Below are 23,523 nucleotides of genomic sequence, written 5' to 3' on the forward strand. Positions count from 1 at the left end.
CTGTTATGGGTAGTAATGTTTCCATTAAAAAAATTAACAAAACAGAGAATCCCCCAGCATGCCAAAATATAAAAACATGCACTGCAGGTCCAAAAAGCCCTATTTTTCGGGGCAGGGAGGGTAGCCTACGGTACACAGTACTGTACTGTACTTTGTTAGTGTCATCTATAGTAGTTGTTTGCATAAAAACACACAATTCAAATGATTATTATTATTTAAATATTTGCTTTGATTAAAAAAATCTTGGCAAGCTGTTTAGAACTAGTGTTAGGAAGTTAAACAGGTCATAATTCTCTGTCTATTATCTATTTTATATTGATATGAAAACATCTCCTTCAAACAACTGTATTTATTCAAGTTTATCACCAAAAACTACATTTTACGAGATTACATTTGAACACATCATGTAACGTTGTAATTTACCTTCTCCCAATAGTCATTTTTCCTGAGCCGACTTTGAACGCCTCATAACAATAATTCAATGGCACCTCCGTTAACGTTAACAGCTAACGTTACTAACTCTCCTCCTGCTGATTTCAACACAGGTTTGTTGTTCACAGTGTCCCTTTATCAGGGAAAAACAGGGTGCACCACTCAGGTTTAGTAGCGCCACGCTGTTGATGTGTAACGGTGGGAAAGCATCAATACAGAGGAAGCGTTAGTCAGAGATTCCTCCGCGTACCACCAGTGGTACGTGTACCATAGTTTGAGAACCACTGCTATATACTATTCTGATACAGATTTTGTATGTTTAGATACAACTTTGACTCTAGTTGGAAATCATCACGAGGCAAACATTGTAGTGTTTAGAGAAGTGATTGTGAAGAGAAAACGTGATACATAATATATACGCTGCTACTGCAAAGAAAGCATTTCTTTAATTTTTTATTAATTGTGCCTCTGGCGCTGGTGAGGGCAAGATAAAGGAATAAAGAGAAAAGAAATGAGAGGAAAGGTTTCCGGGCAGAGCAAGAGAGAGCTCAGAGTTTAATGAAGGAGGGGGAAAGAGGAGTTATTCCTCTTTAGCAATTATAAATGGAAAATGAGAGAATAACTGCAGATTTGCTCACAGTCACACAGCTGAAAAGATGCAATTATAGATCAAAATTATATGTGTTTGTGAAAATGTGTATGTGTGACCAGCTAGCACAGTCTCTGTGTTGTATGTGTGAAGGTTAATTACTGGGAGGACTGAAGTCAGATTTCCAGTTGATGAGTGGAAAACTACTTTCATTCCACTACAGATTCATTCATCAGAAATTAAGACTTCATATAAGACCTCCAAAAACGTTATGTTCCCTCCATAATAGACGTATCAAAAGATTCTGCTGATATCATCGGGGTTATCTCAGTGTGTATCTCAACAGTGTAGAGATTAAAACGTTATAACAGAGAGTCTTACAAACTAGGGGGAAAACAAGTTGCATTATGGGAAGTGTAGGATCCAGCACATTTGGAGCTTAACCAATGCTAGGGACTTAAAATCAGGGTATCACTGCCCCTGTTTTCACATTAATTATTAAAGGAGACATCATGCTCATTTTCAGCTTCATACATGTATTTTGGGTTTCTACTACAACATGTTTACATGCTTTAATGTCTAATAAACACTTTATTTTTCTCACACTGTCAGTCTGAATATCCCTGAATCCCTGAATATCCCTGAATATCCCTGAATAAGGTATCTCTGCTGCTTGGTGTACAAAGAAGGAATTATGGAGTTACCTTCTGCGGACTGGACCTCTGAAGGACGGATCGAACTTGTGTGGTTCTCCTGGAAGAAACAGAAATAAATAAAAAGCTTTAATGGATTTAGGCCAAACCGAATCAAATCAGCACCTGGTGAGAGGAGAGGAAAACAGTTAACGGAGGCTGAGGTGTGCAGCAGATGGCTGCTCAAAGTCTCTGTTGTTTCACATCTCAAGCCTGCATCCGCCGGACCACCTGCAGTAGAACCTGTTTGCTCCCGTTTCACTGAAAATGAAAGAGGCAACACCGCCTGCTGGCCGTCAGCCCACGTAGTGGACTAAGGAGTCGGTCCAAAATCCAGTCATTTGTCGAATGCTCAGACCCTGACAGGAAGCAGGACCAGCAGCGCGTCTAAGAGCACTATGATGACGCAATCATCACACACACTTCACCATGTACCATTCACCAACACATGGGTCATATGGGTCATTGTTCGGCCGATTAAGCTAAGACAGCTTATATGTGCTAACGTCAGTTGTCACTTGTTGCCACGGTAAATATTCACTTATCCTACAGCCTGATGGAGACACCAGTGTCAGTGGGTCCAGGCATGGCAGAGGAAGCCTCCTTTTGAGCACTTGGGATTGGTACCGGAATGTGCCGGGCGCTTACGTCAAACTATTGATCCGTTCTTTACACACTAACTGGCAGCTTGATCGCTGACGAAACAGAGATACATGTGATACCTGTTGGCTCGCAAGCCTTGTTAGAGGCGGGAACCAAACGTCAGATATCTTCCACAGAGATGAAAAAAACATTAATATTGGACCCGTCAAAATGTTTTAAATGATTAATTCACAATAATATTTTTTTTTTTATAAAAAGTGATTTAAAAAGTTTTATTCGGCACCTTTCTCAAAGTTTTTTTAATTATTCGCCAACATAAAAATATCATCAATAAGACCTTTAACATAATAATAATATTTGTAGAAACATTTACATTGGTTGAGGTGAGAAAGTTAGCTTATCGACAGAGAAAATGATCAAAGCTAGTTGAAAAAAGCAAGGCGATTGCCATTTAAAGGTGCCCTGTGGAGTTTAATGTTTATATTCAGTGTTACTTATATAAACAATTTATATTGATGTGCAACATATCCTCATACAACGGTTCGTATGATATGTTTTTTTTGCGTTTCCCTACGAGTGTACCTGCACTAGCCCCTGCAGTGTTTAGGAATCAGAACTACTTGGTTAAGTTTAGGAAAAGATTGGGTTTCGGTAAAAAAAAAACCTACAGCAGCGTTACTTAAGTGCAGAAGTAACGTAACAAATAAGTCAACGTTGACTTACACAGGAAATGTGTGAAAAGTCCGGTGCTTTTTGACCTTCCACCTCCTCCCTGTGCAACTTTGTTGCTCCTTATACTGCGTCACCTATCCTGGCTCATGATTACGTGGATTACATACATATTGATTATGTGAGATATATACGAACTATAGTGCATTACCTTTCATAGGTATAGCTACGCACAGTGTATGAGAACAGCTTGTGGTGTTCAATTCAATTCAATTCAAATCACTTTATTTGTCCCCGAGGGGCAATTGTAGAGGCTCGTAGAGTAGTACAATTAACAACACAAACAGGAAATTTGAAACATCTTTAAAGTTAAAAAAGTGATACTAATATAGTACTAATACTAGTGTGCGTGTATCCTCGAGGTCTAACACACAAGTTGAATGAATTTCCTTCATCATAAAGGATTTGCAAAGCCTATTTTCTTTTGGGGGTCGGGAAGATTTTCACCTTTATTGGATAGTTTTTCTGTTTCTTAAGTTGCTTGTCTTTTCCATGTCTAATTTTTGAATGTGTTCACTTCAAATGTGTGTGATGTTTTGAGTAAACCATTGCAACTATAAACTAACTAAAAAATAAATAAACTAAACTAAAAAAAAGTTGAATTTAAAATGAAAGTTATATACTGTAACTTTACGCATAATGCAGCATAATTGGTGACACTACCAGCTTTTTCGGAAGTGCAAACACCTCGCATAATGTGATGTGTAGTCTATGTGACATTCTTTGCTTTGAGACTTCATCTGGACAGCTGAGGTTTACAGCCGAACATGTAAATGAGACTGTAATTTATTCTTTCTCTTCTCTCTTTCTCTCTTCCTGAATATCTTTCTTTTTCCTCCCTCCTTCACAGAGACGCTGAGTGTTCCTGAAGATATGGAAATGAGACGATGCTTGTCAAGATTCAAACATCGGCTGCATCATACTTCATAGTCACACCCACCACACACAGACACACACAGGCACATACACACATAATGAAAAGAGAAGTGCGTGCGCACACACACTTTCTTTCAAATTTGCATCTCAGGGCTAACAGGAAATATTTAGAGGGAGGACAACACTTCATCCTCTTTCATCCTCCTGCTTCCTGTCAGCCATCAAAGTCATGGTTTGTTATGTAACGTCCAATAAGAGCCCATACAGTCTTCCTCAGCAAAACTGACTTCCTGTCTGGCAGAGCAGTAGTAAGCTATCTGGCAATACTAAGAGGCGGTAGAGAACTTTTTCTTTTTTGAAATTGAGACTCTCTGTAAACGCCCAAATCAAAAACAATCAACTGTCCAATCACAGCTTGGGGGAGGAGCCAATGTCACGGCAGCCAAGACAGACAGCCTTTCACATTTTAAAGGTAAACTATTTTACAATTGTAAATAACACAGCATTCAAAGTTGGCCCCTCCTCCTCAGCTCAAATAGCCGAGAGAGAGAGAGAGCAGCGAAGGTGCAGCGGGCTATAGAGTGAATGAAGAGAGGGAGCGGCTTTAGTGAGAACAAAGCAGAGAATCGGAGAAATAAAACGTTATTTTCTGATTGTTTCACAGCGGTTACATTCTAACTCCGCACAACCCTGCAGGAAGGTGCTGTGTTGAATGCAGCCAAAGGGCAGGCCACTCTGCTCGGCGTGTGCGCCTCGGTCAAACAGACACACCAATAGAGGAGAGAGAGAGAGGAACAGGGAAAAACTGAAGCGCATAAAAACACAGAGCGATGCAACAACCCGTTCTCATCTGTGAAATACGGCAATTTTATATCTGACGGAGCTAAAGGACTAGTGCCTCAGTATCAGACATCGAGGGGCGTGACAAAGCAACGGTGTTTGACGACCTGAACGGGCTGCACACCCAGCGTGCTGTTATTGGCTGAGGGTTACACCCCCTCGTGGGAGTCTAAAGGCTGTTTGCAGACGCCCAGAAGAGTCCCGAGTAAAGCAAAATAAGAAGAAAAAAGAAAATACAAACATCAGTCTGTATCAGTCTATACATTGCTTTTTAGGAAATTCCTGCATATTATACCTTATTATATACCATCTCATATTATGCTCATGACTAATGCTCATGCTGGTTGGAGGAGAAGTGTAACCACGGTAACCCGTGCCAACCTCATGTGACCAAAACGACGGTTTGTGAGAATCAAAATCTGAACTAATTTAAAATTATACCTAGCAAAGTGAAATCTTATTCTGACATTTAAATTGAAGCGTTACAGAACCGTCCATCATTGCTGTTATGAACGTGGACGTCACTATTGCATTCTGGGATATTTATGCCGACGTAGTGTGCAGTTCACATACTATTGGTTTCATACTAAGATTTTGGATATACTAAAAAATCTCACATACTGCTTTAGCGTATTAAATAGCATGCTAGTATGGAATTTCGGACGCAACCGTGGTCTATATATTGTACAGTTGTGACATCACAGTACGGAAATCCCACAGGCTGTGTGTATTTCTGCATGGATTGAGTGTTTGAGCATTTAAAGCTGCTTTATATTCAAAAAGACATGAAAACCTCACATTTTATTACAATATGGGACTTTCAAATATTCCATATATACTAGGGTTGGGTGTTTGGACGAATATATTGGCTATCGGCAATGAGTTCATTGGCGTTTGTTCTGCCTCCAAAGAACGAGAGCCACTCAGCTGCTGCCCAGCAGGCAGAAAGAGAGACAGGGGGGGCGGGGGGGGGGGGGGGGGGGCACAATGTGTAGAGTCGGCATATTTTCAGATGTAACTTGGTGAAATAAGGATTTATTTTGAAAGAATTGTTGGAAAGACTAACGCAGACAGTTTTGGTGAGTTTTATTTTGTTGAAGTGTGTTTTTATGATACTCCTTGTTGGGCTGAGAGTGGCCGGTTGGAAAATTTTAACATATCGCCCAACTAGAGTTGGGCGATATGGAGAAAATCAAACTGTGATATTTTTTAACAATACCTCAATATCGATATTCAACAATATTGTAGGGTAGACCATTCATGCTTGTACAAAATATTTAAACAATGACATTTTCTGATAAATAATCATCAGTAATGTTGATGTAATGACTAAGTGGGTAAATACAAATAATAAAACAGTTAGAATAGTCTGGTAAATTCATCACTTCCCTGTAGTGCTGCCTTTAAAACAAGGCGAAAGTGAGCATGGCTCACATACACCCGCTCACCGCTTGACCCCTTCTAAAGTAGGGCCAAAGGTTTTGCCCTTTTGGAACTAATGGAATTAGTCTATTGAGCACGATGTTGCTTGTTATTAGCTCACCTTCCTAAAACTAGACCACACTGTCAACCATCATACCAAATTTGAAGTTCCTAAGTTAAATAGTTTCCGAGTTCTGCTCCAGAAACAAAAGTGTGATACATGAACGGATGGAAGGACGGATGGACACGCGGAGCGCTACATACCCCCAACTACGTTGTCGCGTCGGTATAATCAGGAAAAGACATTATAGATAGATATAGATATTATATTATGTAAGACAATATGTAGTCTCATATCACAACATCAATATTGATATATTGCCCAGCCCTACACCAAACGCTAATACGTACTCTTGGATCTGTTACTCAAAGTGTGTAATCCTTCCCGGATTATACTTAATCTTTTCACAGGTACCTGAAACAACACGGCCACAGTAACACAGGCTGTTTTTTGGTATGAATGCCTGGTAATAGATACAGAAACTGAGATACAGAGAGAAATGAGTGAGTAAAAGAAGAGGTTTTGATGTACTCCTGTTGGACCTCACACACACTTACTCAGTAGAGTGAGTACTGGTCCACAAAGGAAGCACAAGAGACAGGAGCTGAAACAAAGAGAGCCCAGGAGGTTGCCTGTCAGACAGTCCTTCTGAGAATCACAGAGGACTTTCCAGTGTGTATCTGTGTGTGTGTGTGTGTGTGTGTGTGTGAAGGCCTTTTCCAAGAAGAGAAACAATTGATGAAAAGGCAGAAAGAAAAGAGAGGTGGGGAGTAGTGGAACAGATGAGATGGAGATATATTCAGATTATTCAGCAGTAAAAGAGAGAGGAAATCCGACAGGAATGGAGTTAAATTGGAATGGAAAAAAATTGCGGTTTGGGTTACAATGCCCACTTTATGATAATCACATGCAGTTTGGGGCAAGTTATAGTCAAGTCAGCACACTGACACACTGACAGCTGTTGTTGCCTGTTGGGCTGCAGTTTACCATGTTATGATATGAGCATATTTTTTTATACCAAATGCAGTACCTCTGAGGGTTTCTGGATAATATTTGTCATTGTTTTGTGTTGTTAATTGATTTCCAATAATAGATTTAAACATATATTTACATAAAGCAGCATATTTGTCCACTCCCATGTTGATCAGAGTATTAAATACTTGACAAATCTCCCTTTAAAGTACATTTTAAACAGATAAAAAATGTGTGATTCATTTGCGATTACCTATGGACAATCATATCATCAGCAAATAAATATTTTAATCCACTGACAGCCCCTAGTTATTTTTCAGTTTTAAAGTCACTATTTTCATCATTCAGTTGTGCTATTTATAGACCTCCTCCCACTGAGCTCTCACATTGTGAATTTACACTTTGCTTTGCACCTAAAACTGAAATAGATTTTTTTTATTCCTCTTGTACTTACAGTAAAACATTTGTTGTTCGGACTCAAATGTTGAATAACTGCAATGAATACATGTAATCTTCAGGTTTGTGCAAAGAGTGGTTGTAATGTAGCGTCCGTTCTATGAGACACAGTAGATCAAACTGGAAACTCTCGAGTTGAACTCATACGACTCCATGACTCATCAGCAGAATAATCAGAAAGCTGAACTGTGTGTAGCTGTCTGCTCTTTCCCTTTCTATCACCTTTTTCAATACACACACACACACACACACACACACTGTACAGACAGACACATAGTGCTTACAGCCTTCCGTCTCCAGTGGCAGATCAGTTATGTAACGTATACAGAGAGAAATCTCTGAAATCTGGAATTCAGATCTCTCTCACACACTGCGGAGACCCAGGGGCAGCGCATTACTACTGTGTGCATGTGTTTGTGCGTCAGTTCAGCTTCCTTCAGATCTGATTTCACAGTGAGACCCCACAGACACACGGAGGCCATCTGCTTATGCTTGAAGGAAGAGAGCAGACTGAAAATAATTCAATTATAAATATGACATCATTTCAAACTTTACACCATATTCAAATTATTTATTTATTTACAAAATTGATTTTTTTCATGTCCCAAACTTCTGAGTCCTTACACTGAATAAATGCCATAGTAAAAGTTTTATTCAGAGCCAAACAGCTCTAGTCAGCAGGTTGGGCCGCCCACATAGGTGACCCTCAAGATCCAGAAAAACAAGGTGAAGATCACCTTTTCTTCTCAAGTAAATTGTGTGTCCTTATACCATACAGCTTGAACTGCATTTAAAAAATAACTTAATATTACTGTTGAATTCATGTCTATTAGATGCTAAGAGTCAAAGCTAATGTAGCACACCTTACTAGCTGCCATTTATCTGCAATATTAGCAAAACATTTTGTTTCCTTGGTAAGGACATTAAAATTGCAATATCTATCATTAAAAAAAAAATATTTAATATTTTTTGTGTGTGACATCTGTGGTTACTGTCCACATTTCTCAGGGTGTAGAGAAAAAACCATGAAATCCCATATCTAAAAAAAAAAAAATGTTTTTATATCAATATTTACAACGATGCACAAAGCTTGATGGAAATTAATTTAAATGTCTTAGAAATATTATAGAATTAAAAAAAAGAAAATGTATGTAAAGACATTTAGTAAGAACAAGTGATGAAAAACAAACTTGTTACAGATTAAAATCCACTATAGCCTACATGTCATTTTGTGTTCCTGTTTATATGTATTACATGCTCTGATGGTTAAAATCAAAATGCATAGAGGTTGATTTTTTTTTTATTTGGGAGAGTCAAAAGTGACCATAGTCGCAGAAACACCCTTAAACATGATTTGTTTTTGTTATCATTCCCCCTGAGGCCTGTACTATGAAGCCAGTTCAACACACCCAGGGTATCTTCTCCTTATCTGGCTTCACTAACCCTCACATCCGAGATCCCACTAAGCGGTCCTACGACGCTGGTTATCAACTCGGTAAGTCAACTGAGGGTTTCTCAATCTGGCTACGAGCACGTTCAAATGAAAGGGACGGGGTTTGCAGCATCTGACCAATCACAGACATGGACAAGTCTACTGTCAGCAGAGCGGCACATTTTACAAACCAAGAGCAAACTACAATATCAGACAAATACCAAGTAAATGGTAAATGGATTTGCATTTATATAGCTCCTTTCTAGTCTTCCGACCACTCAAAGCACTTCACACTACATGTCAGCATTCACCCATTCACACAGTGATGGCAAAGGCTGCCATGCAAGGTGCCAACCTGCCCATCAGGATCTAATCTAAATACTCTTGTATGCTGGGGCATTACAGCCACAGATGCCGGCAGAATAGTCAAGCTGTTAAAGAAGGCGGGGTCCGTCCTTGGGAGATACCTGTGTGGATGTGTGGCGAGACTCCGAAGTGCGGTGGGAGCTGCTGGCCGTCCGCGGTGAGAAAGAACAAAGCGGTAGATGACGGATGAGAGACAACGTAGTGTAACGTCATACAGACACAACAAGACTGCTGAATGAGAGAGGCATCCGCCGATACGTTACACGGAAACACACCGTGTTAATAACAAGCCGACCACCTCACGGTACCGCCAGCTGTGATCTGTTTTTAAAGTCAGGCACCTTGGCGGAGGTCTGCGCTCTCCCAGTTTGTTGTGTGCTTGATCTATATCTTGCTGCTGTAACTTAGAAATGTCCCCTCGGGGATTAATGAAGTACCTACCTATCTACCTACTCATTCACACACCGATGTCTCAGCCTTCAGGAGATATTTGGAGTTAAGTGTCTTGCTCAAGGACACTTCGTCATGTGACCGGAGGATCGATCGTATGCACAATTAACCAAGACAATGCTCTACCCTGAACCTTAAATCGTCTCTAATCAATATTTTCTATAATAACAATGTATGAAATGTGAAAGCAATGTGACAGTGTGAAAGTAGGAATTGTAGTGGTGAACCAATTGATTATTATCAGCTGAATCTGCAGCTCTCCTCAGCTTTATTGAGCCTTATAGTGAGTTTCAGCTCATTGTATAGCTCTCCGGCCCACAGCTTGTTTACGTGTATTTAGCTGGCGCATTTATCTAAAACAACTTACAATAAGTACATTCAACCATGTGGATTAGGGCTGCAACCAAACAACTATTTTGATTATCTGTTGATTATTACTTTGATTAATCGATTATTAGTTTGTTGTATTCAAAAAACAAAACTTATTCTTCCTCTTTATATTATAATATTTTCCGACGGCGAACTGAACTGAAAGTGAAACGTATCTATACTGTTTTTTTTTCATCTGAGCCTGCCGGCTTTGGAGAGAGCACAGATAAGTTTCACTTTCACTTCAATTCCCTGTCGGAAAGAAGAAGGAAAGGGTTGTCTGACGGCGAGATAAAGCGGTGAAAATATTCTAAATATAACGGATTTTAGGTGAGCCTTTCTTTTAGGTGGCTAAGATGTGTTTTTCTGCCATCCCCGTCCACAACACTGTACTGCTTTACTCCGGTGTCGGTACTCCCGTCTGTTTCTCGATGCTGGGGTGCACGCCGACCATCATCTATATTGTAGGTAATACACCTACTTCGGATAAGTACCTCATACAACCCCTCATCAAAACACCCAAACTATCCCCTCAAGTTATGACGTTACTCTAGTGTCTCTCCGACTTAATTTCAGCAACATAAGCGTTTGCTAAATCATCCGTCTCCTGCTGATTTGCGTCCGTTTTGACGGCCAAATGCACAATTACAGGTTCATTTAAAAACGTAACAGACAGAATCTTCAAGCTGTTTTCACTCTTTTAAGCAGCGCAATCATTTCTCCGGTTAGTTTCCTCCATTTTACACTCACTTTACTTGTACATCAACTCTTACCTCTGCAATAACTTCTCCCAATTTCTCTCTTCTATATTTTATTTTTTACTCTGCGATAAATCATCTGAAGGGTTTTTACATTCAGGCATCAGGGGGAAGCAGAATACAAAGACACTGTGATGTTCTTATATTCTCAGAGCTGCTCCCGTTGGGAGTGTACTGTGTGTTGTTTATTTTCACTCCGACTCTGTTTGAGTAGAAGTGTTTAAATATTAAATATATAGATGTCTCCACTTGTCTCTGGCGGCAGGAGGGCTGTTGCATGACTCGGAGCGAGCAGCTAGTCCCCAATTTTTTAAACTCACTTCAAACTTTTTTTTTTTTTTTTAGGATCACATCGTTACGGAAACCCCGAGAGGCGAGTGGGGAAGAAAAAAGTCTGCTGATCCATTTTCTAAGTCTGATCTAAATAGTTTTTTCTCCTGTGTTCATGACTTAAGAACAGGTGGAGAAAAGTTTTGCCAGGTGAGTTTTTTTGTTCTTGTCAGGATTGTTTTGTCGTTGTGTTTGTTGTTGTTATACTCATTTTGGCCACAAGAGGCCACTACCCCGTGTTCTAAAAAGGACTAAAAGCATTCATGTTTTCTTCCAGGTGAGTTTTAATTTACATAACTTGCTAACACACAATATATGTACCTTGTGTTCAGTGTGCATGAAGAAATCAAAACTCACTCGGGGGAAAACATGAATGCCTTTATTCCCATTTAGAACATGGGGTAGTGGTAGCCTCTTTTTTTTTTTTTACGATGGCGTATTAGAGCCATTGTAGGTAGAACATTTTAATTAAAATTACGGAGCAGGGGATGGGGGTGATATCCCAAGAAAAAACTCAAACTTTGTGGTATTGTGAAGTCATAAATTTACAAAAAAAAAAAACTAGGAAAAATAGTGGAGTGCAAAACCATGTGAATTTTAATTTGGGTGTTCCTAATTAGTGTTACTATTGTAAGGATGGCCTCTGAGCAAAGGTCCTGAAACATACATATACACGTTTTCTTCTGTGAACATAAGTAATACTAATATTGTAGAAGCTAGGGATGCACCAATACCGACACCGGATCGGACATCGGGCCGATACTGACTCAAATAGCAGGATCAGGTATCGGTCACAATGGAGCTGATCTATTCAATTAAATGGTATGTTTATACACTATACGGTATACATTATGTACTAGAATTTGAATTCCTATTCCATTAAAAAGATTTACACTTGAATTGTAGTTCCTGTTAATTTTACATTTTGCAGCGGGTCCTGCAGTTGCACTTTTTATTATTTTCTAATAAAAGCTGTATGTATTTGCCATTAATCGTTGTTTATTTGTTTATATGCATAAATAATTTATCCCTGATTCCCTTACAAGAAAAGCTTTGAGGAATCCTGACCTGCTCTGTCCAGTATCAGCTATTTATTTCACAGTCACAATGACTGAATTTTTTGGCAATAAGAGTTACTGTATAGATTTCAAATCATTGTATCGTATCGTATCGTATCGTATCGTATCGTATCGTATCACTCTAGATGAGCCAAATATCGACCTTGAATCGTATCGGAACCATGGAAATCGTATCGTATCGTTGTGAAAACGTATCGTTACACCCCTACTCACTGATGTTAAATAATGTTCAGCTGTGATGAAGGTTGAAGACGATCAATAGATCAGCGGTCTTTACAGGTGGATCACTGGTGGCTCTGTCACTCATGTGCTGCTTTTAATTTGAGGTCAACTGACACATGGCATTATGACAAACACATTAATATTAACCTCTTAACATCCATCAGTAACTGCGCCCTACTTAACTTTAAGTCTCCAACAAGCCTTGCTATGCAATTCAGGCATCACGTAATTGGTTTATGACGGACATTGATGTCATACTGTATCACGCTACAATATCATCTCATCCAATTCATCCATTCATCCATCCATTATCTAACTCCTTCTCATTAGAGGATCGTGGGGGGCTGGGGGTACACCCTGGACAGGACGCCAGTCAATCACAGGGCTGATACACTGGAACAGACAACCGTTCACATCAGCGGGGTAGTTGAGAGTCACCAATTAACCTGGATGTCTTTGGTCTGTGGGAGGAAGCCGGTAAACTGACTCGCCAGATGGTTTGTTACACAGAACCATCTGAGAAGCCGTTATTGGAAACTGTTTGGTAAAGGGGGTAACACTTTATAATAACCATCATTTATAAATGGTAAATTGATAGTTAATTAAACTTAGTTAATATTTATTTCACTGTTAACAAACAATGAAATGATAATTAATAATGTTTACTTTTTATTAGTAATGCTATCAGTTACTGTATCATTAATTTGTGTAATATGAAATAATTAGTTTATAAATTATATATTGTATCATAGCTGAGATGATAACAATTACATTCTGATTACATTAGTACACTATTTATTAATGGTTTATTGTTATTATAACATTTTATATACGATATTAAGTATTTGTTAATAATTACCAAATTATTTATAAACCTTTAAAAGATTGTTTGTAAAACATATATAAACATTACATAGATAGATGGACCAGAAACCAATTATTAACTATTTAACAAACTATTAACTATCTATCTAAATAATGTTTATAGAGGCTTTACAAAGTATTTATTAACCATTTTACAAGGTATTATAATCATCAGTTGCACCTTTATAAATAATTTACAAACCAATTATTAACCATTAACAAAGTGTTACAAATATCTGGTCTATCTATCGATGTAATGATTAGAGATGTTTTACAAGGAATTTCTTAAATATTTACAAATAATTTCATAATCATTAACAAATACGTATGTATAGTATATAAAATGTTATAATGTGTGCAACAATAAACTGTTTAAATAACAGGAATTATAGCATTACTAATAAATAGTAAACATTAATTTAATTGTTTGTTAACAGTAAAATAACTATTAACGGTATAAGGTTTAATTAACTATCAATTTACCATTTATAAATGATAGTTATTATAAAGTGTTACCGAAAAGGGCAGTCACTTACAGGACTCTAATTGGTCCGTGCTCTGTGCTCTGGCTCGCCGGACACAAACGCATTACTTAAAGTCTGACAAGAAGGATTTTCCTGCGATATGTGATCCTGCAAATCACGCGTGATCTCGTGAGAATCCAGCTGCCGTGCAATGTAAGGAAGAGGGAGAACCCGGAGAACCCCCTACACTGACAGCGGGAGAACATGCAAGCTCAACACAGAAGAGCCCAAGCCGACCGGTGGTTTAGAACCGTCCTGCCCCGCCAATCTAATTCATCAAGTAGATGAAATGCGAGTGTTCTCCTCCTGCTAACAAGCACTCTATATGAAATATAGCTACAAAATGATTATGAGGATGAATGTATATCTAACAACTAAAACACAGCCAAAAATCTTTGATCCATGTTGTTCATGAACTTTTAACGGTATTAACTTTCTATAACACAATTAAACAAAAACAGAAACCATTTAACTACGTAGCCTACTTACTTAGCCTACTAATGGCAGAAACACAACTATCAAGGAAAAGTTACCAAATCAACAAAATCTACAAGTCAACAAAATTGGGCAGGCAAAACGCTGGGCCTCTGAAACGTAAATACTAGGGCTGTCAAAGTTAACGCGACAACGCGTTACACAAATACGTTTCAGCGCCACTAATTTCTTTAAAGCATTAACACACATTAATTTTAGGTTGTAGCGGGCTCAGTTTTAAAGCTAGAGTGAAGATACTGGTATCATATGAAACTAGAAAACCTAATAAATCCATTGGTACCATCCATGTCATACTAGCTTGCAGGAGGTTAAACAACGCTCCAAAGTTGCGCTAAATTTTGGCGAGGAAAAACTGGCATTGCCATTTTCAAAGGGGTCCCTTGACCTCTGACCTCCAGATATGTGAATGTAAATGGGTTCTGTGGGTATCCACGAGTCTCCCCTTTACAGACATGCCCACTTTATGATAATCACATGCAGTTTGGGGCAAGTCATAGTCAAGTCAGCACACTGACACACTGACACACTGACAGCTGTTGTTGCCTGTTGGGCTGCAGTTTGCCATGTAATGATTTGAGCATATTTTGTTATGCTAAATGCAGTACCTGTGAGGGTTTCTGGACAATACTTGTCATTGTTTTGTGTTGTTAATTGATTTCCAATAATAAATATATATGTACATTTGCATAAAGCAGCATATTTGCACACTCCCACGTTGATAAATACTTGACAAATCTCCCTTTAAGGTACATTTTGAACAGGTGAAAAATGTGTGATTAACTTGTGATTAATCACAATCAACTATTTTAATTAATTGACAGCCCTAGTAATACCAATCATTTTCTGTGTGAAATAAAACGGCTTTATAAATTTATTTATTTCACTGATAGTTATATTATGTATTAAAAATAAAATTATCCTTAACCCTTAAGTTATATTCACTATTTCCTTGCGAGTGTGTTTGTGAAAATGTGGAGTTTAGCCAGGTCTTATTAGAAATGACTTATCTGTTACACACACACACACACACACACACACACACACACACACAAGTGATAAGGCCAAATCTATTCTATTCTTTATCACTCAACATCTTTTGAAATTCTTTTGATAAACCAGTGTACAGTTAATGTACAACAAGACAGGAGGAGGAGTAAGAGGCATCCGTGTTGAAAGAAACAGACCTGAGGTCAGCTGATGGCATTAGTGAACAGTAATACTCAGCTAATCTTTATCCTGCTGCTGACCAAGATAGACAGTCTGCTCAGTACAAAGCACCAACACCTTTGTTTTTGTGGTTGCTTCTATTTTTAAACTTGTCATTAGCCGTCTAGAGTAGGCTTTTAATACATGTTCACACCCTGCGTATCTGAAGACCATCGCCTCCTCTGAGACGGTCATTACAACAGGAATAATAATGTCAGTCAAGGAATGATGTATTTTTGTAGGCCAACCAGGAAGTTAGCATCGCCCTGGATCCCTCGACAAAAGCCAATGGTATTGTTCCATTGGGTTTTGGATTATTGCAAAAAAAAAAGCTCTGTGGCAAACACACGTTTATGATACTTACACGTTTTGTTCAGCAAGATAATCTTCACAAATGAACACCACTTTAATAATTTTTGTATTGTAAATGCAATCAACAGAAGTAAAAAGCTAACGTTAGGCTATAAACGAACTACACCATGCATGCATGCATGAGCGTGAGTAAACACAACGAAGCTGTAAAGGAGGAGGAGTCGGCGTGATGACGTTTAGTAGTCTCATTTAGCCACTTGTTAGCAACAGCCTTTTTTAGGACACATAAATGCTTCGAAATTCACGAGTGGGGTATTTATTGATGTATTTTATGTCTTAAAACAAAACATTAAAATCTCTTCAGCTTGTGTTAACCACAGACCAGTTGCCTGCCATGACCGGCATCTTTAAATAAAAACCTATTGACTTCCAGACGGGGGAACAGGAAGTGCTCAAATGGTTTTACTCCTGTAGCACTCTATAGAGAGGCGAAATCCCTCACCTTCTGGTGGAAGACCATGGGACCTTATTTCGGAAGAGGAGAGAGAAGAGGAGAGAGAAGAGGAGAGGGAAGTGGAGAGGGAAGAGGAGAGAAAAGAGAAGAGGGAATAGGAGAGGGAAGAGGAGAGAGAAGAGGAGAAGGAAGAGGAGAGGGAGGAGGAGAGAGAAGAGGAGAAGGAAGAGGAGAGGGAGGAGGAGAGAGAAGAGGAGAAGGAAGAGGAGAGGGAGGAGGAGAGAGAAGAGGAGAAGGAAGAGGAGAGGGTGGAGGAGAGAGAAGAGGAGAGGGAAGTAGAGAGGGAAGAGGAGAGGGAAGAGGAGAGAGAATAGGCGAGGGAAGAAGAGAGGGAATAGGAGAGGGAAGAGGAGAGGGAGGAGGAGAGAGAAGAGGAGAGGGAAGTAGAGAGGGAATAGGAGAGGGAAGAGGAGAGAGAATAGGAGAGAGAAGAGGAGAGAGAATAGGTGGGGGAAGAGGAGAGAGAAGAGGAGAGAGAAGAGGAGAGGTAAAGAGCAGCCTCTGACGGGTCAGAGAGATTCCTGCTGAGACAACATGACCCTTTTTAACATTCCTCTAATATCTGGAGGGAGATCAGTCCACTGTTTAGTTTCTGTAACTGAAAAAGCAGTTTGAGTAAATGTTTCTCTTTTTATTTTTAAATGCTAGAAATTAAACTTTACACTGAAAGTATAATAAAGGAGAATGTACTGCATCCAGTGAGAGAAGAGTTACACACACTGACGCACACGTAGCTGTGCATAGCTTACATTTCAATAGGAACATAATAACACTTTGTACTAACCATCATTTATAAATGGTAAATTGATAGTTAATTAAACTTAGTTCATAGTTATTTTACTGTTAACAAACAATGAATTGATAATTAACTATGTTTACTTATTATTAGTAATGCTATCATTTCATTATTTTATCATTAGTTTGTGTAATATGATAGAATTAGTTTATAAATTATATATTGCATCATAGCTGATAAGAGACAATAACAAATACATTCTGATTACATTAGTAAAGTATTTATTAATGGTTTATTTTTGAGCACATTATAACATTTCATATACCATATTAAGTATTTATTAATGATTACCAATTGATTTGTAAACTTTTAAGAAATCATTTGTAAAACATATATAAACATAGATAGATGGACCAGAAACCAATTATTAACCATTGACAAAGTGTTAACTATCTATCTAAATAATGTTTATAGATGCTTTACAAAGTACTTATTAACCATTTAACAAAGTATTATAATCATCAGTTAAAACTTTATAATAATCATCCAAATTAGGGTTAGGCTATAGATGGCTTATAAACCATTTATTTAAGGTTTTTAAATATTTTACTCATTATCAAAATACTATTTATACTATATACTATTGTATACTTATATACAATTTTATAATATGTGCAACAATAAACTGTTAAAATAACATACAGTATAGCATTTCTATTAATTAGTCAACATTATCAATTATTGTTTCTTTGATTGTTAACATTAAAACAACTTAAGTTAACTATCAATTAACCATTACTAAATGATGTTTATTATAATGGGCTCACAGTGTGTCTGCAGGAGAACTATAAGGTAGTAGAGAGAGCAGCTTCCAGCCAGGACTCTTTCTAATGATAATAATCTCATTAGTCAGTCAGAGGTGATCTGGAGAATGTTCCAACCAGCCCGTCTCTCTACACAACTACAACTTTACTGCTTTCTCTTTTCATTATAATGAGCTAACATTCTCATTAAACTACTAATTATAATGCTCTACTATATGATGTTGCTATACTTTATGGTCATCGTGACACTGACAGAGCCTAAAATAGTTCTATCCTAGCGGTAGAAGTCCCTTATGATAAACCGTCCCCGGTGCAGCCTGGTCCGGTACTCACCGTAGTAGTAGGGACCGGCCGCTGCAGCTCGAGCGGCCGTCTCGCTCCGCACGGCGGCGGAGCCGTTGGGGGAGTACCGATGAGGCGACATGGAGGCGGTGCTGCCGCCAGACAAAGAGCGGAGGAATGAAGGAGCAGCTGGCTGCCTGGCTGGCTGGCTGGGGAAGTACTTTATAGAGCTCCTCTCCTCCTCTCCTCTCCTCTCCTCTCCTCTCCTCTCCTCTCCTCGAGACCTCCTCCGATACGCTCGCGCGCTCTTTGTAGAGACGTCACGCCTGCTGCTCCTGGACTGGACTGCACCTGCACACCCTGGAGACTCACAAAACATGTCCCACATTAGGCTAATTCACCATATATATATATATATATGTATATATATATATATATATATATATATATACATATATATAATTATTTTATCAGATATATATAATATTATTAATATATATTATATAATATACAAATATAATATTATAATATTATATTATATTAAATATATTTAAAAAAAATTGTTGTTTGACAAAAATTGTAACTTGCACACTTTGCTATTGAGTATGTTATTGTTATTCTATGTTCATATTTTCTAAGCTAGTTGTAGTGGTCTTATAGTGCATTCTAATATATTCTTTATACTGTGTATACTAGTGTTGATATGTATATTTACTGTGTATTTACCATTCCTGTACATTGCCTGGATAACCTGCTGCTGTAACACAAGAATTTCCCAATTTTGGAACAATAAAGAACATCTATCTATCTATCTGTATATCTATCTATCTATCTATCTATCTATCTATCTATCTGTATATCTATCTATCTATCTATCTATCTATCTATCTGTATATCTATCTATCTATCTATCTATCTATCTATCTATCTATCTATCTATTTATCTGTATATCTATCTATCTATCTAACTTGTGGAATATATTGCTATATGAAGCCAATACATTAAATACAAACCCAGTACCAATCTGAAACCTCCAGGATGTGTCCTAATCGAACCTAAAATTAAAATGCAGATATCATTCTCATAAAAGAAATGGTAGACATGTCATTACTTTTAGTGCCAAGTTGTCTCAGACAAATCTTTATTTCCTAATGTGGGACACTGAGACGTCTGTTAAAAGGCTTAAATCACCTTAATTAATGTAAGAAACACTCACAAGGATAAATGTGCAATCCCATGTTCAGTAATTTTACCACTTACAATGTTATTGCTGTTATAAAATCTAGGCTTGTAAGTGTGAAACTATACAAATTGACTGATTCATTCAGCACTATATGTTTGCAAACAGCTACTTTGGCATTTATAGCATGTAGCTGGATGGATGGATCATCATTATCATCATCATCATCACCATCATCATCATCATCATCATCATCATCATCATCATCATCATCCTGCCTTATCATGATGATACAGCTACAATAAAGTCACAGACACAGAGACACACAAACCGATCAGCCATAACATTAAGACCACTGACAGGTGAAGTGAATAACATTGATTATCTCGTTACCATGGCACCTGGCAGTGGGGGGGATATATTAGACAGCAAGTGAACATTTTGAACTTTGTGTTGGAAGCAGAAAAAATGGGCCAGCGTAAAGATGTGAGCGACTTTGACGAGGGACAAATAGTGCTGGCTAGTCGACTGGGTCAGAGCATCTCCAGAACTAGGGCTCTTGTGAAATGTTCCCAGTCTGCAGGGGTCAGGATCTACCAAAAGTGGTCCAAGGAAGGAAAACCGGTGAATCGGCGACAGGGTCAGACCCGAGGCTCATTGATGCACGTGGGAAGTGAAGGCTGGCCCGTGTTGTCTGATCCAATAGAAGAGCTACTGGAGCTCAAACTGCTGAAAAAGTTAATGCTGGTTCTGATAGAAAGGTGTCAGAACACACAGTGAGGAGCAGTTTGTTGCGTATGGGGCTGAGTAGCCGCAGACCGGTCAGGGTGCCCACGCTGACCCGTGTCCACCGCCAAAAGCGCCTACAATGGGCACATGAGCATCAGAACTGGACCACGGAGCAATGGAAGAAAGTGGCCCGGTCTGATGAATCACGTTTTCTTTTACATCATGTGGACGGCAACGAGTTGGAGGTGTTGACTCGGCCTCCAAATTCTCCAGATCTCAATCTAATGGAGCATCTGTGAGATGTGCTGGACGAACAAGTCTGATCCACGGAGGCCCCACCTCGCAATTTATACAGGACTTAAAGGATCTGCTACTGACGGCTTGGTGCCAGATACCACAGCAGACCTTCAGAGGCCTAGTGGAGTCCATGACTCGACGGGTCAGGGCTGTTTTGGCGGCAAAAGGGGGACCTACTCAATATATGTCATAATGTTATTGCTGATCGGTGTATGACCATCTCACCCGTCCGCTCAGCCTTGAAGCTCGACTATCACTGCGCCGCTGCCCTCTGCAGGCAGAACAGCAATAACACACTCAGTGATGTTCATCCTTCTGCATTCATTTCTCATCCATCCAGTGATGAGAGCAGGAGGGAGGCGGTGACATCTAGGAACAACAACGCTACTCTACGCCTGGCTCCGATGGGAAAGCAGGAAAGAATCGTTTTTGTTTACTCATCCCTCCTTTCCTTCATCTCCCTCCTTCACCTCCTTCACCCTTCCTCTCCTTCATCCTCCTGCTGTGACCTACCTATCCTCACTCTTTCATCTCCTTCCCTTACACATCTAACTGTCCTCTCTATCTTTTACCCATCCTTCCTCTCCTACATCCAACTCCCGTTTCCTATCTATCCTTACTCTTTCATCTCCTTTCCTTACACATCTTACTTTCCTCTCTATCCTTTAACAGTCTACTCTTTTCATCTTTTATCTCCCTGAATCATCCGTCTACCCTCACCTTGCTTCCTCTACCATCCATCCTCCTCCTGTTACCTATCTATCCTAAAACTGTCATCTCCTTCCCTTACACATCTAACTGTCCTCTCTTTCTTTAACCATCCTTCCTCTCCTACGTCCTACTCCTGTTTCCTCTCCATCCTTACTTTCATCTATCCTTACTCTTTCATCTCCTTCCCTTACACATCTCCTTCCACTTAACTTTCCTCTCTATCCTTTAACCATCTACTCTTTTCCTATTTTATCTCCCTAAATCATCCATCTACCCTCACTTCGCTTACTCGACCATCCATCCTTCCTCTCCTGCATCCTCCTCCTGTTACCTATCTATCCTAAAACTGTCATCTCCTTCCCTTATATGTCTAACTTTCTTCTCTTACCATCTACTCTTTTAGTCTTTTATCTCCCTAAACCATCCATTTTATTTTTATTCTACTAAACCCGAGTTTTTATACAGACAAATTACCAAATGCAGAGACGTTCACAGTCATTTCACTAGAACAGCAGGTGATAGCCAAATCATGTTACCTCACCCAAAATCTACTGCCTTAAAAAAGACAGTCATTTATGGTGCCATCAATCACTAGAATAGCTGCCCTCTTTACATCCGTCAATCCTCTAACAAATCCTCATTCAAACACCATCTATGAATACATTACTTAAGCAGCTGATCGATAGTCCAGTGTTGGTCATGTATGCTTTTTCTTGTTCCTTTTCCCTGATGATGGGCCTTGAAGCTAAATGGTTGTGGAAGATTGTGTATGAAGATGAAATTTATATATGTTTGGAAAATTTGAATGTTATTAGTGTAACACAAATATGATGTTGAATATAGCAAGTATGTGATAGATGTAATGTACTTGATTTCGGACCCCAGGAAGACTAGCTGGTGCCATTGGTATCAGCTAATGGCGATCCTTTTTAAATAAATAAATAAATCCATTTATGTTGTTTCCTATCCATCCTTACTCTTTCATCTCCTTTCCTTACATATCTTACTTTCCTCTCTATCCTTTAACCTTCTACTCTTTTCCTATTTTATGTCCCTTAATCATCCATCTACACTCACCTGGCTTTTCACAGCCATCTATTAGTGTTGCACGGTATACCGATACTAGAAACTGGACTTGAGATACTCTGCACATCAGACAGAGACACATCAGGAAAAGACTGATGAAAGTGGACTTGTTAGGTGACCACTGACTCTTCTGAACCCCTCTAAAGGTTTATTATTAGTGCTAGCAACTGTGGTATGGTGGATGCATTGTGACAAGACAGGGCAAGAATGATGAAAAGTACATGAGCCACAGAAGCGGATGAGAATAAATCTCTTCAGTGGACGTTAGAGCTAAAAAAAAAAAAAAGCACAAGCCGCTATAAGTGTTTTCATGATAAGTGGATCCAAAAGGTAAGTTTCAAGCTCGTAGCTGGGCCACGATAAATGAAAACACAATAAAGTGGACTTGTTAGGGTGACCACTGACTCTTCTGAACCCTCTAAAGGTAAAAAGCTGAATAATAATTGTGATTACTGAGTGATGGTGTGAAGTGTTTGTTTTCTGAAGCTTGCTTATAACTTATTACTTATTATAACTTATATTACTATATTTTATTTATTTTATTTATTTTATTTATTTTATTTATTTTATTACTATATACTATATTATAATTATATTATAACTTATACCCATTTGCACAGTTGTACGTCTGTTGTTTTGCTGACTGTATGTTTTAATGTTTTTTTGTCCTGGTGATATGCTGTCTCATGTTTGTATTTATCTTGTATGTACTAGAGAAGCCAAAAACAAATTTTCACTAAGGTGGAAAATAAAGTCAAAGTCAAAGTAAAGTAAAGTAAAGTGTGTGTGTGTGTGTGTGTGTGGGGGGGACAATTGCATCAAAAAACATTGTTGAACAGGAGTAAGAAACAGGTTATTACTGAGTTGTTTTGACATATTTGACATTACTTAGTGTTATAGTACCAGATAAGAAGAAGAAGAAGAAGAAGAAGAAGAAGAAGAAGAAGAAGAAGAAGAAGAAGAAGAAGAAGAAGAAGAAGAAAGTTGAAGTAAAATGAAAATAAATAACCGTTACTCTGGAATCAACTGTTGTCAGCGCTGTTTGAAAAGAGGGGGGGGGGGATATTTTGTCTGTTCCTTATCT

The 23,523-nt window shown here is 38.7% G+C and overlaps 1 protein-coding gene across 1 annotated transcript in view; it reads right to left on the minus strand.

The window, feature by feature from the left end:
* LOC119497827 (choline transporter-like protein 5-A) overlaps window positions 1–18,730 on the minus strand; it is a 40,625-nt gene extending 21,895 nt beyond the window's left edge. The window contains exons 1-2 of the mRNA XM_037786234.1: window positions 18,487–18,730; window positions 1,726–1,774 (exon numbers count right to left, since the gene is read on the minus strand). Of these exons, the coding sequence (XP_037642162.1) occupies window positions 1,726–1,774; window positions 18,487–18,577 (140 nt within the window). The 5' untranslated portion in view covers window positions 18,578–18,730. The remainder of the gene's footprint in view (window positions 1–1,725; window positions 1,775–18,486) is intronic.
* Between the last annotated feature and the right edge of the window lie 4,793 nt (window positions 18,731–23,523).

This window comes from Sebastes umbrosus, chromosome 12 (genome assembly GCF_015220745.1).
Source record: "Sebastes umbrosus isolate fSebUmb1 chromosome 12, fSebUmb1.pri, whole genome shotgun sequence".
Lineage (NCBI taxonomy): Eukaryota > Metazoa > Chordata > Actinopteri > Perciformes > Sebastidae > Sebastes > Sebastes umbrosus.